Source organism: Ctenopharyngodon idella, chromosome 18 (genome assembly GCF_019924925.1).
Source record: "Ctenopharyngodon idella isolate HZGC_01 chromosome 18, HZGC01, whole genome shotgun sequence".
Taxonomy (NCBI): Eukaryota; Metazoa; Chordata; class Actinopteri; order Cypriniformes; family Xenocyprididae; genus Ctenopharyngodon; species Ctenopharyngodon idella.
In genome coordinates, this window is record NC_067237.1 from 35,858,864 (window position 1) to 35,876,011 (window position 17,148).

At 39.6% G+C, this 17,148-nt stretch overlaps 1 protein-coding gene across 5 annotated transcripts in view; it reads right to left on the reverse strand.

Moving 5' to 3' along the window:
- Positions 1–6,288, reverse strand: part of tcf25 (transcription factor 25 (basic helix-loop-helix)) — a 171,313-nt gene extending 165,025 nt beyond the window's left edge. For 2 of the 5 annotated variants that reach the window (XM_051871404.1, XM_051871403.1), the window contains exon 1: positions 5,949–6,286. In XM_051871404.1, coding sequence (XP_051727364.1) covers positions 5,949–6,149 — 201 coding nt within the window. In that variant the 5' untranslated portion in view covers positions 6,150–6,286. Of the gene's footprint in view, positions 1–5,948 lie in introns of all 5 variants that reach the window. The other 3 variants (XR_007926298.1, XM_051871405.1, XM_051871406.1) reach the window with 3 other exon arrangements.
- Between the last annotated feature and the right edge of the window lie 10,860 nt (positions 6,289–17,148).

Here is a 17,148-nt window from a genome sequence, read left to right on the forward strand (position 1 = left end):
AGTGTCATCAGCTACGCTCAAGGGATCTGCCCTTATGTTTTTAAAGTTTGATTATTTAAAAAAATAAGAATAAATATTAATAACGCAAGATGCCCCGTTGAAATATGCGAGATGTAAAGTTTATTTAAACTGCAAAAGTAAAGCATACATTTAAATTATTGTGACAGATAAGAAGGGGGAGGAGAATGTATACGTGTGTCAGGTTTCTCGATGAGAAAGACTTTCGCAAAGGATACACGTGTGTATCCTCACTCATAACTCCTCGGGAAGCTTCCTCACTCCTTGTTCCTCGCCTCCTTGCGGTGCAATTAGAACAGCGTTTTTCAAAGTGTGGGGCGCGCCCCACTGGTGGGGAATAGAGACATGACAAGTGGGGCACGACAAACGGGAGGAAATTGTCATTTTTGTGCCCAACTCTATTAGCCTTTTGAGCGGTACGGTCCCACATATAGGATTTTTATTTCTGTGCCCCTGAGAGTACGGTCCCACATATGGGATTTAGAATGTTCAGCGACGTCGCATAACTGCCAGATTCAAACTGTGCTTTTGCACTTTGACTGGTGCAGAGCCAGAGACAGGCGCGCTCAGCGCATGTCATTTATCACAACTATGCAGTGTTTTCAACAACATAATGTTAATTTTAGGTTTCAGACATTTAAAATATACATAAGTACTAGTAAAACGATACATTTGTAAAATACATACTGATGTCTATGAAAGCAGCAATAACAATTAAAATATAATTTGCTGACATGTTTTATATCATATCAGATAGGCCTACACATACTGTAAGTAACTATAAAGTTTACTCCATTTTTCTCCCAGATCACCGGCCACTTAACGTTACATGGATTTCGGGAGAAACTGATGAATGCACGTGCTGTAAATCTGACTGACAGGACTCTGCGAACTGCGGCACAAACTAAGATGGCAGCGCTCATCTCGCGTTATAGATCAAGTTCATTTATAAAGATTTTTAAATGACAAAACACACTTACTTACACATATTTGAGAATCGGAATATCAGATAGTTAACGACATGGTAACCAAGATTGTGAATATTTTAAATAAAAAAAAAATTAAAAAAAAATTTAAAAAAAGGAGAAATGAAATAAAAGCGATACATCTGTCATACAGTGTTATTGTGGCTGCGGTGTGTGAAGTGACAAGCATGACGAGTCGCCATGGAAACAAGGGGAAACGTTCTAAAATAATGGTCGCGTTAAAAAAAAAAAAAAAAAAACTCAGAATATTTTAATTTAAACTCATGCATGAAAGGGTTCATTCCTAATTTAATTGCATTATTATTTACTTTTGAACAAAGTCTTTTCATGCTAATGGTAATTTAATTGCACTTTTATTTTCTCTATTTCTCTTCAACACGAACCCATCCTAAACAGCATGTCACTGTGTGCATCGGTCCCATCACTCCGTGTTGTGCATGTTTTTTGTACCTGAGCAGCCTCCTAGCGGCTACAACCACACTCTGCAACTTTTGTGTTCAGGTCGGTACACACAGCCCCGCTCATTCCCTGCCAGCGGAAGAGTGCGACCTGCTTTACGGCATACGTCACATATTTTACTTTATACTGTTATCATCTCTGTGTAAACTTTAAAAAAAAAAGGCAAATCTGTGAAAACAATGAAGCAATGCACATGTATTACGAGTTTAGTCTATAGGCATAAGCGTTTGCCACAAGTGTTCTGTAAAAGGATGCGCACAATACAGCGTTTTTAGTCATTTTCACTGATTATTTTGACAACCATAGCTGTGTCCCAATTCAGGAGCTGCGTCATCCGGAGGTCGCATTTGTAGGCTGCATACATCAAGAATGTCTTATTTAAGAAAAGTAACCGTAATAAAACTGTTATTCCTTGTGAGGTGTAAAATACTGTAATTTCTTTATTACTTTGCAATCTAACCGTTACTTTTCTTAAATGAGTCTGACTCGATGACGTATGCAGCCTTCAAATGCAACCTCCGGAGGACGCAGCCCCTAAATTGTGACACAGCTAGACATGTGCCGATATTTGTAATACGATATATCACGATAATAAATATGCACAATATTGTTATCATGGGCACTTAAAAATACCGTGAATAATTATTAAGTTGGCTTGAAAAAGCCAACTTACTGAAATGCTTATTAAGTTGGCAACCACCCAGAACACCCTAGCAACCGCCTAGCAACACCTTAGCAACCACCCCAAGTACCTTAGCAACTGCCTAGCAACACCCTAGCAACCACCCAGGTTACCATAGCAACCGCCTAGCAACCACCCAGAACACCTTAGCAATTGCCTAGAAACACCCTAGCAACCGAGTGCCGAGTTTTGCCACTGCAAGCACCATTCACATTTTCTTCAGGAAATGTACATTCTAGTTCTTCTTCTTCTTCCACTAAAATTTCTGCGCGCTACTCCTCCCGCAGCGTTTGTCATAGACCCATGAATGAGGTGTCAAATCGACCGGCTCATTGAGGAGAGGTGTGCTATGACTTTAAGCGATCGGGTGTACAATGTTCGTCCGGCGGGCGAAAAATCCCATAGACTTAACATTGCGACGAACTTTGACGAGTCATAGCTCCTAACGAGGATTTCGTAGAAACATGTGGGTTACCACGTTTGAAGAGGCTTGCAGGCTCTGTCATACCATACCTCAAAATGGGGTGTAAGTTGTACCCCTGGGGTGCAAGAGCTGCCCAAATTTGCCCCATAGACATACTATGGTGAAGCCGTGCCCATGAAACAGTGTGTTTTTCCTACTATGGGAAATTACATAGGAATTTTGTATTGAACATAACTCTGGATCACAATGTCATAGAGACAAGGGGGTGTGCTCATTTTACTCAGGCAACCAATCAGTCTCTCAGGATCATTGTGAAGCTATCAAGCCATGCCCTAGCAACCATATAGAGCACCATAGCAACAAGTTCCATAGACTTCCATTGAAAAAGATCAAAGGAATATCTTTGGATAGAAGTGTCATAGGAACATGAGGGTGGGCTCATTTGACCCAGGGCAGCAAACGGCCAATCACAAATCACCTTCAACACTTCAGAGCCACACCCTAGCAACCATTAAGAGCTACCTAGCAACCTAAATCCAAAGAGGGATATCTTAACATCTGAAAGACATAGAAGCATGGGGGTTGGCTTATATTGGCAAGCAGCCTTTGGAGTATCATCATTGGTAGCTTCCAAGCCACTCCCTAGCAACCAAACAGAGTACCCTAGCAACCGTTTTGCAAGATCTATATCTCTGCATCAGAACATCGTACAGACATGGGGGTTGGTTTATATTGGCAAGCAGCCTTTGGAATATCATCATTGGTAGCTGCCAAGCCACTCCCTAGCAACCAAACAGAGTACCCTAGCAACCGTTTTGCAAGATCTATATCTCTGCATCAGAACATCGTACAGACATGGGAGTTGGTTTATATTGGCAAGCAGCCTTTGGAGTATCACCATTGGCAGCTGCCAAGCCACTCCCTAGCAACCAAACAGAGTACCCTAGCAACCGTTTTGCAAGACCTATATCTCTGCATCAGAACATCGTAGAGACAAGGGGGTTGGCTTTTTTGACTCATGCTAACAAACTGGACTTCCAACATGCTACACTTGCTAGCATAGAACAGCTACATGCTAATAGTGATTAACTAAGTGTTAAATCAGGCTTAAAACATGTGATGAGCTTTATAAAAACTCCATAGTAACTATCTGTGACAACTACCAACCACCTAGTAACACCATAGCAACCACCCAGGTTACCATAGCAACCGCCTAGCAACCGGCCAGAACACCCTAGGAACACCATAGTGACCACCCCAAGTACCTTAGCAACTGCCTAGCGACCGCCTAGCAACCACCCAGAACACCCTAGCAACCGCCTAGCAACACCTTAGCAACCACACCAAGTACCGTAGCAACTGCCTAGCAACCGCCTAGCAACCACCCAGGTTACCATAGCAACCGCCTAGCAACCACCCAGAACACCCTAGCAACTGCCTAGCAACACCTTAGCAACCACCCCAAGTACCTTAGCAACTGCCTAGCAACCACCCAGGTTACCATAGGAACCACCTAGCAACCACCCAGAACACCTTAGCAATTGCCCAGAAACACCCTAGCAACCGAGTGCCAATTTTGCTACTGCAAGCACCATTCACATTTTCTTCAGGAAATGTACATTCTAGTTCTTCTTCTTATGGTAAATTTCCAACTCTAACTCCTCCTAGAGCTTTAACTCCACAAACTCCAAACTTGGGTCAGACCTTCAAACTAAATAGTGCTATCAAACATGCTAAATCATGCTAGCAACATGCTAGCAACATGCTACAAATGTGTTAAATCATGCTAGTAACATGCTAAAAATGTGTTAAATCATGCTAGCAAAATGCTAACAATGTGTTAAATCATGCTAGTAACATGCTAAGAATGTGTTAAATCATGCTAGCAACATGCTAGCAAATGTTAAATCATGTTAACAATATATGCCAAATCATGCTAGCAATGTGTTAAATCATGCTAGCAACATGCTAAATAATGCTAGTAACATGCTAGCAATGTGTTAAATCATGCTAGCAACATGCTAGCATCATAATGCTAAATCATGCTAGCAACATGCTGAATGATGCTAGCAACATGCTGAATGATGCTAGCAACATGCTGAATGATGCTAGCAACATGCTGAATGATGCTAGCAACATGTTAAATCATGCTAGGAACATGATAGCAATGTGCTAAATCATGCTAGCAACATGCTAAATCATGCTAAATCTATCCAAACTCAAACTCATCTAACTAACAAAAGTACTAAATTAAAACTGAAACTTTCAAAACTAAAAACTCTCAAACTGAAAACTTTTAAATCTTTTATAACTGCTTCAAACTTTCTGGACCAGCTTTTTCAAGCCAACTTAAAGTTTGCCTCGACGAACTTTTTTCATCTAGTTTATTATGAATTATTAAAATTTTTATAATACATTAAGAATGTTTTCCCCATCAACCGTGTTATGTTATTGTATTTAAATGTTCAGTTATTTTTTATTTTATTAAAAAGAGTTCTTAAACCTGATATAGTATGACAACGCTTTTTTGCAACTTATTTCAATACCATGATAATACTGTATACCATGATAAAAGCTTAAGCAATTATTGCAACATGAAAATTTGATACCATCACATGCCTAGACACAGCTGTTGTCATCTGTACAAAGAAAACACTTTTTTTTTGTACATTGTTGTTGTGTAAATGTACCCTTAACTGCAAGCACAGCTGTCAATCATGACATTACACCCCATTTTATAGCATCAAAAATAACTAACTAAAACCAAACTTATTGGAAAAACGAACACTTGAACACACGTCAGCGTGATGATAACTACCTAAAATTACAGAAACCATCTTTGGAAAACAAATATTTTAAGTGTAATTGGATTTTAGTAGTTTTGAGAACTTAAACACTGAAACAGGCATCCACCAAGGGGCGATCGAAATGCTTTAACCTCACTTTTCAGGACTTGTGTGGCACACTTGGAAAAAACTAATGAAGAACACCAGTTTGTGGCCCGCCCATCTCGGAAATTAAAATTATCCCCGAACTTCCCAGTGGTAAATACGACTTGAGAGGGCGTTGATGACCGATTTTTAACTAGGAAACTCGTATGTACAATACGAAAACGTGAAGGCAGCAAATAATGCTGTAAAAGTTTCACGTTATTTGTGAACTATGCATGAAGCAATAATATGTGTTGAAAAAAAAAAAACTAAATCATACACCTCTTCATAATTACTATGGTATTTTGGATATTTACCTACTTATGGTACCGAGCAGCTTTTAGACTAATATCCTGGTGGTACCATGCCTGATTAAAGTACCATGAAAATATCATGTATAGTAATCATTCAATACAGTACCAAAGTACCATAGTAATATCTGATCCCACCTCTGCACCAAGACAGTCACACATGCCAGATGTTACCAGCTCAAATATGTTGCTGATTTTCTTCTGCTTATGGGCTGTTTGTGTGTTTCTCTTCATCTGCTCGTCTTCATCTTTGTCATCTTCATCAGTTAGTTTGAGTGCGTGTAAAGCGGCCTGAGCGCGCTGCTCGCCCTTCAGCCTACGCAGAGCACGACTCGACATAATGGACGTCCAATCAACTGATCAAAAATCAAATAATAATCTCGCATCGAGCCTCAATGTCTCATAAACTTGAGGATGTTCAAGAGTAGACGTTATAGACATATAGGAAACACGTCACCTTAAACGGAAGTGGGTGTGTTCAAAATAGTCGACCCGGATGTTTTTTTGTACAGATGTGTCAACCATAGACATGAGCTGTGTCCCTATTCAGGGGCTGCGCACTTCGGAGTGCATGAAAGGGGTGGGGCTTTGGAGTGGAAGGTTGCCAGGTCTGCGCAACAAAACCATCCCAAAAGTAGCGTAATCACAGCACAAGTGTAAAAGTATCCCAATACCAGACGTGGCAACAATGAGCCGAGCGTCGTTACATGGCTAGCGGCTGTGTGACAGACAGCTGACAGTTGACGTTTGTGAGTGCATTTTAAAGTTTTATGACTTTCTATTGGGTTTTGACATGCTTCACTGCCGGCGACGACGGGACACTGGACCAAAATATGTATGGTTAAACTATGTAATGTTAGTTTTATATCGTTAGCAACTAAAGACAAAATTTGAATGGACCATAGATCTGTTCGTTCAAATATTTTATGGTTTGATTTGAGTATGTTAATTTAATTTTAAGTTGATTTCTTTTACTCTTTCCCCTTTTTGAAAATGCTTTTTAATGTAAAAACATTTAATTTACATGATGAAAAAATGATTGTATGTTGTATATGTTTAATGTTTCATGTATTGTAAGTTCCATAAAAGAAATAAACAATGAACAGAACAATTCTCTTTTATTTACTCATGTGAACATAAGTAAAAAAAAAAAATAATAATAATAATAATAATAATAATTATTATTATTATTATTATTATTATTATTAACAGAAATTACTCCGGCTCATTTACAAATAAATTACATTACAAATATAATCCAAATGCATTTCTTTTTTAACTTACATCACAAAAATAAACTACAGAAATTAGGGTGTTTCATTGACAAAGTGACATTTAAATAATATTTATATCGACACATTTTAATGTACCCATTTTATGCACTGTATTCTGTTCTTGAGAAAAGTGGGGGGGGGGGGGAGCGGCCTTTGAAGTGCGATTGTCACCGCGGCGCGAGGAGGGCTGACGTAATTCGAGAGCGACTTCAAGTGCACCCTCTCCGTTTCCCCGTCGACTGAAGCGTCGATCTCAAGACACTTCGCGGTCTTACACTATCCCACAATTCATTGCGCACTCCAAAGCCCCACCCCTTTCATGCACTGCAGCCCCTGAATTGGGACACAGCTATGGGCTGCATTTCACTACGATTTTAGGCACGCACTTGCGATCTTTCCTAACCACTTCCCCTCGGGGGAATCCTTGCCGCGATTTTGAAGTGCGTTCCACTTCATGAAGTGGACGAGAAAAGTTTATATAGACAGACCCTCGTCCCCTCAATTTTGACCAAGGGAGCAAGTCTACTCTGATGTACACTTCAAGTAGCTCTATATCCCACAATTCAACTAGATTATGACGTCACAGCAGATCGTGCTTAACTGAAGTGTATGATATATTAATTATTTTGAGAATTAATCGCATAATAGTGTAAAATATATTAATTATGTTGAGATTTAATCGCATAATACTTGTAGCTACCTTATATTCACAGTCAAAGTTTATACTATTGATATTTTGTTTCATTTGTGTAGGCCTAATTCATTTTTCTCTAACAGCTCATACACCTATATATTTTCTCCAACAACTTATAAGCACATAGAATGTTGCATAAAACAAATTCATAAGTACAAAAGGGGTTTAAATAATAAATCAGCTCCATGGTGAATTCCAAGTGATCAAGGGCTTAGTGCGTTTAATTTAAACCTTATGCACGAGTTCCGCCAGTAGTGGACACTCATGCAACGTAAGAAATGACGCACATCCAAGTCTCTGAGACGGAGGGAAGTTAGCGAGTGAAGGGTATAAAAATTTGGAGTGGAACTCAGCCATGGTGTCAACTCTATGGTCTATGTCACCTCCGTCAGATGAATATTTTGATAATATTTCATTATGATATTTTATATTTGTTGAGGAATTGTTGGTCATATGTAAAAATGTAATCTGTTTGCTAACATGAGATTGAAATGTTTATGATAAATATATCTATACGTAGTAACTATATCTATACATATTGAAGGTTTTGTTTTGTGGCCTCTGTCAGCCTTGGTAAAAATTAGTGTTTACTATACTTTTTATAGGTCTTGCATACGTGAGTGAAAATTAATTTGTGTTTTTTGTGTCTGTTGACACAATGTGATGGCAAGGTAAAAAGCAACTTTTTGACAAAAAAAGAAAAGTTGGGAGGTTGTATCAAAGCTTAGTACATTTAGATAAATAAATGTAGTTCAATTTGTCTGAGTATAAGGTTTTATTTTTTCAGTATTGCATCCTGTTTTGTCCCACTTCTCAAGAATCAGTGACCTTATTTATTTTTCCTAATAGTTACTATTATTATTATTATTATTATTATTATTATTAATTTAAACAGATGCAGTGACTCCTTATTTATTCAAAAGTAAAGATGGGTTACAAAAATTGTTGTACACAATTACATTTTTTGAGTGCTTTATGGGAATGTGAAGAGAATGGATATTGTAATGGTGGCGGGCCCAAATAAGATTCAAATTAGCAGTCTTTATGTAGTTCGGGTGCCAGACAAGCTCAATCTTGTCAAATAATAGGGTTTTTTTTGTTTGTTTGTTTGTTTGTTTTTCCCGAATAGTTTAATAATCCACCGATTACAAACATACATCAGAGTCCCACACAAAAAAGTTTAGATTCACAGCTGTATTTTCACCAAATTAACAAGAAAGGAAGCAACAAAATAAATTAAAGCAAGTTCAAGTTCAGTTTCATAATTATATTCTCACCAGTCATCAAGTAGGAATTAAACAAAAACAAGCAAACAAAAAATATTTAAAGCACATTCAAAAATAGTATTTTCACCAATTTGTTATTTAACATAAAGGATAAAGGAAAACAATAAAGAAAACAAAAATAAAAAACAAAATTGCTAATTTCTAATGAGGTAGAAGTATCTTTGATGTTTGAAAAACCTCGGCGGATTGAACATTTAATTTCTCAGAAGAGCGAGAGAAATAATGGGAAGCCAAAGAAAAACACAATAAAACAATTCAAAAGATCTTCCTTCACACCAGTATTATATGAAAAAAACCCTTCTATATTTGCATTAAACACAACAATCATAAAATGTCTTGTGAATTTGTGTGCATGATTGTTTATGTTTATGTTTGCGTTTGCGTGAGGCGAAACGGTGTGTGTGTGTGTGTGTGATATGTGTGCGTATAGGAAATGAGCACCCAAACACAGCAGCGAAATCAGTCTCGCCAACTAGGCGGTTGTCTCAGGTAACCTGCTTCTCTCTTTTTCTTTTACCCCCTATTTTTCCCTCTTACAACTCCTCCTTATATACGCATTTCCTTACGCATTTCCTACTTCCGGATAATTTCATTTCCTCCTCCATACGGCCACACAGCATAAAAAAAAAAACATCTGTTTTCCCGTACTGCCACACTCTCCCCCCCTAGAGAAAACAACCCAAGGTTGTAGGATAGAAGGTGGGAATTAAAATCCCAAGAAATCTTCATCCTCACTGGTGGATTCTTGGAATATTTCAAGGATTTGTTTCTTCTCTTGGATCTCTAACTCCTCGGATGTAGGGTAGCACGGTTTCAAATTACTCACATGCACAGTGCGAACATCTTCCCCTGTGGACTCCAATGCCACTTGATAATTTAGTGGTCCCTGCTGCTTTATTATACGGTAGGGACCCTTCCATCTTTGAGCAAGTTTTGCACTGAAGTGATGTTGTGCACTGGACTGGGGAAAATTCTTTAGCCACACACGGTCCTTTTCTTTAAAGGAGGCCTCCCGTCGGTTTTTATTGTAGTTCCGAAGTTGTCTTTTCTGAGCTTTTTTGCAGCACTCCTTGGCCTTTGATTGAAGTTGGACAAGATGATGGACTACATCATAGGGAGGTAAATCGGGCGAGAGATTCTTGCCACGCAACAGTTTGTCCATTGGACCTTGCAATTTTCTTCCCAAGTGGAGTTCTGCTGGGGACATGCCAGTGGACTCCTGGACAGCTGAATTGACTGCAAATCGTAGTTCAGGTAAGTATTGATCCCATTTCTTGTGGTTATCTTCTACATAAGCAGCAATCATGTACTTTAGGGTCCGATTTACTCTCTCTGTCATGTTAGTTTGTGGATGGTAGGCAGTAGTGAGTTTTTGTGAGACACTCCATTTACCACATAACTCTTTAAATACAGCAGAAAGGAACTGGGAACCTCTATCGGATAGGATAAAGTCAGGAACACCCCATCGTGTCAGAATCTCTTTCCTGAAAATTGTTGCAATGGTTTGTGCATTGGCATTCCTCATGGGAAACAGCTCCACCCATCGGGTAAAGTAGTCCACAAAGACAAGAAGGTACTCATTCTGATGGGTACTGCGGGGCATTGGTCCCATGATGTCTACCCCTAACATTTCGTTGGGATGTGATGTGCTGACTTGTTGTATTTTCCCTGCAGTTTTACGATTTTCACCTTTGAGTGTTTGACATTTCACACACCTTTTAACATAATTCTTCACGTCCGTCCACATCCCAGGCCAAAATGCCACGTCATGCAGCCTCTGGTAAGTGTTGTAGATACCCATATGTCCTCTCGAAGGATTTGAATGATAGTGTTGAAGGACGGTCGAAATCAGACAGTTGGGAATGTATACCCGATAATGACATTGGCCACTCTTCAACTGAGTTGTGTGGTACAATTTATCCTCTACTACCTCATATTGATTTCTCAGTTGATCATCTTTTCCTGCCAATGTTTGGAATATTTTGATGACTTCAGGGTCTTTGTGTTGTTCCTCCCATATGGCAGCGGCAGTGATTGGAAGGTCTGGTTCCTCAGAACGACTGGCATATAAGCTACAACTAGGTTGGGTGTGGATCCGGGACAGAGCATCAGGTGCTACGTTTAGTCTTCCTTTACGATTTTCAACTACAAAATCAAACTTCTGCAGTCGAAGAACCCATCTAATAAGACGGCTGGTGGTCTTTGTAGAGCTCATTACCCACTGCAGGGCTGAGTGATCTGTCACGACAGTGAAGAGCTTGGGCTCTAGATAATGCTGCCACCTTTCTAGAGCCCACACGACAGCAAGGCATTCTTTCTCTGTCGCTGAGTAATTTGTTTCAGCTCTGTTTAGAGTCCTACTAGCATAGGCAATCACTTGCTCTGAACCCTGGTCCCTGCGCTGCGTCAACACAGCACCCAGTCCTGAGTTGCTGGCGTCCGTATATACAATAAATGGACGTTCAAGGTCAGGATGTCCGAGAATGGGAGGTGAGGTGAGGCATGCTTTTAGCTGTTCAAAAGCTTGTTGACATTGGGGTGAACAATGAAATACACGACCCTTTTTTTTCAAGGCATTGATGGGCTCAGCGATCCGCGAGAAATTTGGCACAAACCGGTGGTACCACCCGGAGAGTCCAAGGAAGCGCTGAACCTGTGACGAGGTACAGGGTATGCATGTATGGCTTCCACCTTACGCGGGTCTGTGGAAATACCATGAACGTTCACCACATGTCCGAGGAATGTCAATTCCTGAAGACAAAACCTGCTCTTCTTCATATTGACCATCAAGCCATCGATGCAATCGATGGAGAATTGTTTGGAGATCGAGGAAGTGCTGGTCCATGCATGGTGAGTACACTATAATATCATCAATATAGACAAAGCATATGTTACCTCGTAATTCTCCCAAAACTGTCTCCATCAGTCTTTGAAAAGTCGCTGGGGCATTTTTTAACCCAAAGGGCATGACTCTAAACTGATATAACCATGACGGAGTGATAAAGGCGGTCATGGGTTTGCTATCTGGGTCCATGGTCACCTGCCAGTAGCCACTGTTAAGGTCGATGGTCGAAAAGATGGATGCACCAGAGAGAGATTCAAGAATCTCAGTGATATTAGGGAGAGGATATGCATCACTCTCTGTTATAGAATTAACCTTCCGGTAATCCACACAGAATCTCATGTTACCATCTTTTTTTGGAACTAGAACAACCGTCGAAGCCCAGGCCGAGTGAGATGGTTCCACGATACCCGCTCTTAACATCTCCTCCAGCTGCTCTCTCACAACAGCTTGTTTAAAGGGACTCATGCGATATGGTCGCTGTTTAATGGGCACTGGATGTGTGATATAAAGGTGGTGTTGGAGAAAATCTGTCCGTCCCGGACGAAGGGTACACACCTCAGTTTTGGACTCAAAGATTTGCCGTAGTTGCTGTTTTCCATCAGGTGGTAAGTGAGCACCATTTACAGCTATGTCGATTAATGCTTGGTCATCCAATTTGTCAGGTTGGCATGATAGCAATGGGTGTTTGGGTGGAGGAATGGAACTGATTAGGGAGAGGCTTTGGTTAACACTCTTTTGATGATGTCTCTTTTTCAGGTGTGATGGTTTCACTACAGGTACACTGGCCTGACCTGGTTGGAAAGGGAAGTCTTCATTAGGGTCAGACTTGAATGAATATTTCCTGTCTGTCACGTTAATCTGCAGCCCACTGGAGAATATTAAGTCTAAACCCAGGATCACTGCATAAGCGAGGGCTTTGGAGGTGAGGACAGCCACCCGCACTGGGAAAGTCTTATCATGGAGAATAATAGGCAGATTTATCCATCCTAAAGGAACTTCTGCCACACCATTAGCCAAATAAAGAGGACCATGGGTCCAAGGGTGAAGTTTGACTTCTTTTGAGCTCTGTCCAAAGGTTTTCATGGAGGAGGGTGTAACTTGCGCCTGTATCCACTATGGCTTTCCCTCTCCAGGTGCCAATACTGATGGGTATTACCAATTGCTGTGGTACTGTATTGGAACCAGTGGTGGTGCTCTCTTCCAAGGTCAAAGATGACCCAGGTGTAGCTGTTGCAGACACAGCATTACTGGAAGGAGTAGGCTGGCGAGGCGGACCCCCAGACTTCAAAGGTTGGAAGAAACGCTTGTTAATGTTGGAACGCTGCTGATCAGACGGCTGGATGGAAAAAAGCAGATGTATTTTTCCCTCTTACAACTCCTCCTTATATACGCATTTCCTTATGCATTTCCTACTTCTGGATAATTTCATTTCCTCCTCTATACGGCCACACAGCATAAAAAACAAAAAAACATCTGTTTTCCCGTACTCCCACAATATCACAATTCATGGAAGCATTTTTCTTAATAATTCCACAGTGTCTGGTGACGTGGACAATAAAGGGACAACTCAGAGTCGTTAAATATGAGAGTTGCGACGCTCTTTGATCTCGCCAAAGAATATACACTAACAAGAAGCGACACTTAATAGAATGTTCCATTGCAACACCGGCGCCCAGCAGCAGCCCTGCGTTTCCGCCATTTTGGGGTGAAAGCGAGTCGACAGTCCACTAGTTTCTATGGTAATATCAGCTACATTGTAAAAAAAAAAAAAAAAAAAACGTACATTAAAGCTGAAATCCAACCTGAATGATTTTATAAATGACAGTTTATTTTACACACTTTGTGTTTAAGTCTTCCACTTTTTTCACAAAACCTTTGCTTTCTAGAAACCCAGTCAATTTGGGTTAACATTCTTTGAAGTTCAAGTATTAGCATTATAAACACTGAATTATTGCCAACATATGAAATTAAATTAAGGACATGCATCAGAAAATTTGGGAATGTTGGACAATAAATATATGAATATTAAAGCTGCAAGCAGCATTTAAGGCCTCGAAGCATATAAAAAGTTATTATATTTTATTCAACAAGTATGTAAACACTTAGATCATAGATGGAAAAGACCATTTACAGCCAATACAGGCAATTCAGTAAGGAAGAACATGGTTTTTAAAGGTTTTTTGACAGTTATAGCGCCATCTATTGCCCAATCCCCACCATTTTTTTGGGGTGTCCTCAGAGTCTGTCCATACATATGTGTGCCAATTTTGGTGAAAATATCTCATTTCGTTTTAAAGTTATAGACACATATTTAAGAGAGCATAAAAAATGACCCATGAAAGACTTTGATTGGATTTTTTTGCCACTTCCTATCAAAATTTTGACATTTGGGCTTTAACATTTAGTAAACCAACTTAGGTTCCGTGTTTCCTACGCTGGTTTCGTTTCGATTGGACTGACTGTTTCGAAGATATTCGCAAAAGTTTTTTAAGCGCTAAATCACAACGTAGCACAAACCATAAGCCGAAAACCTGGCAAGTCTGGTATCGTTGGACTCGGCAAGGTTTCAGAAGTCTAAAGATGTGACTCCCGTGAAAATAAGTCAACCACACACAAAGTTATATACATTTTCAACGAAAGCCATTAAAAACATATGTTTTTCAAAGGTTTTTAACAGTTATAGCGCCACCTATGGTCCGATCTCCATAAAAATTGGCCTGCTTCTTTAGAGTCATATGCTGCATGTGCTCACCTATTTTCGTGAAGTTCTGAGTTATTGTTTAGGTTTTATAGGCTTTTGGGTATATTTAGCCACGCCCACTTTCTAAATGACCCTGTTATAGCAACCCAAAGGGTAAAATTTAATTTTTTTTAATAATTATTGACCTAGAAAGTCCAGAGAATTGTCCTACACTGGTTTCGTTCCGATCGGGCAAAAAACCTAGGACTAGTTCGCAAAAGTAGGTTTTTCACATATTTGCGAATAATTAATGAACGATTTGATTGACAGCATTGGTTCTTGAGGCAAGTTGTTCAGCATGAGGAAATCTATCAAATGATATGCATATTGTGTGGATCTGTAAAACACCACGTGATTACTGAGGCATAAAACTCGTTAGCGCCAACTTGTGGCCAATTTCTTTCAAAATTCTTACAGACCTTTAGGGCCATGAGTCAAACATGCCCACCAAGTTTCGTTCCGATCGGCCTCCGTTAATCTTGTCTAATAGGTGCTCAAACTTCATTAGCCGATGGCGGCCATGTTTTTTGATATACGCCAATGTCCTCATAAGCTGTGTCCCAATTCAGGGGCTACGCACTTCGTAGTGCATGAAAGGGGTGGGGCTTTGGAATGGAGGGTTGCCAGGTCTGCGCAACAAAACCATCCCAAAAGTAGCGTAATCACAGCACAAGTGTGAAAGTATCCTAATCCCAGACGTGGCAACAATGAGCCGAGCATCGTTACATGGCTAGCGGCTGTGTGACAGACAGCTGACAGTTGACGTTTGTGTGTGCATTTTAAAGTTTTATGACTTTCTATTGAGTTTTGACATGCTTCACTGCCGGCGACGATGGAACACTGGACCAAAATATGTATGGTTAAACTATGTAATGTATATCGTTAGAAACTATTTAACCTTCTTTGTTTTTTATGTTAAATGTGAAAATAGACACATTCATATTTATACATTTACTCTGTATTTAAGTCTAAATTTAAAGTACAGTACTTTAGAATTTTATTCAAATGACATCTCAGAGACAAATATTGTATTTATGGAAAAACTGACGTTATGGACATCATGGACATTAGTTTGATTTAGATATTAGGCTACATATTGGTGACCACGGGGCATTACTTACTGTGTGAATGTGAATTCACACAGTACTCCTGTCGTCACCGGCGCGCAATGAATTGTGGGATAGTGTAGACCGCGAAGTGTCTTGAGATCGACGCTTCATTCCACGGGGAAACGGAGAGGGTGCATTTGAAGTCGCTCTCGAATTACGTCAGCCCTCCTCGTGCCGCGGTGACAATTGCACTTCAAAGGCCGCTTTTTTTTTCTTCAGTTTTCTCAAGATCAGAATACAGTGCATAAAATGGGTACATTAAAATGTGTCGATATAAATATTATTTAAATGTCACTTTGTCAGTGAAACACCCTAATTTCTGTACAGCTTATTTTTGTGATGCAAGTTAAAAATGAAATGCATAAGTTGTATACATTATATTTGTAATGTAATTTATTTGTAAATGAGCCAGAGTAATTTCTAATAAAATTTTTTTTTAAAAAAATTACGTATGTTCACATGTGTAAATAAAAGAGAATTGTTCTGTTCATTGTTTATTTCTTTCATGCAACTTATAATTTTACATGAAACATTATACATATACAACATATACAATCATTTTTTCATCATGTAAATTAAATGTTTTTACATTAAAATACATTGTTCTATAGCTACATTACATAAAGTACCTTTTACAACTATTTACAACAGAACTTAGGTTTAACATCAGAAAAACAACATAACATTTTCAATTAACAGTACATAAAACAGAACAACCACACACAAAGTTATAAAAGTTAACGTGTACATATTTGTGTACACTTTAATTCAGCTGAGCAGGGAGACCCTGGTGGAGCTGCTGGACCTGGATAGGCTTCAGAGACCCTGGTAAGGCCTCTCTGCCGGTGGGACATCAACTGGGACGAGTGCATATTTCCACTGTACACTGCGTATCTACCAACAGGTTTGCTCAATCAGTTTGACTCAATCAATGGCTGCCATGTAACAGATATTTTCAGAAAGGGGAAATAATAAAAGAAATTAGGCTCTCAAGTCAAGTCAAGTCAAGTCAAGTCACCTTTATTTATATAGCGCTTTTTACAATGTAGATTGTGTCAAAGCAGCTTTACATTGATAACTGGTACATTGTTAGGCTGCACAGCAGCTCTTAAAGAATAGTGTCAATGCAGGCAGATCAAAACAGTGTTGAATATCAAATGTCAAGTCAAGTGTCCCCAACTAAGCAAGCCAGAGGCGACAGCGGCAAGGAACCCAAACTCCATCAGGTGACATTAGGTGGCAGACAAGTGGCAAATTGGTGTTAAAATGGAGAAAAAAACCTTGGGAGAAACCAGGCTTAGTCGGGGTGCCAGTTCTCCTCTGGCCAACAGTGCTTTGTTACAATTCAGGTTGCTATCATAAGTCCAATAGGATCGCAACATTAAAAGTA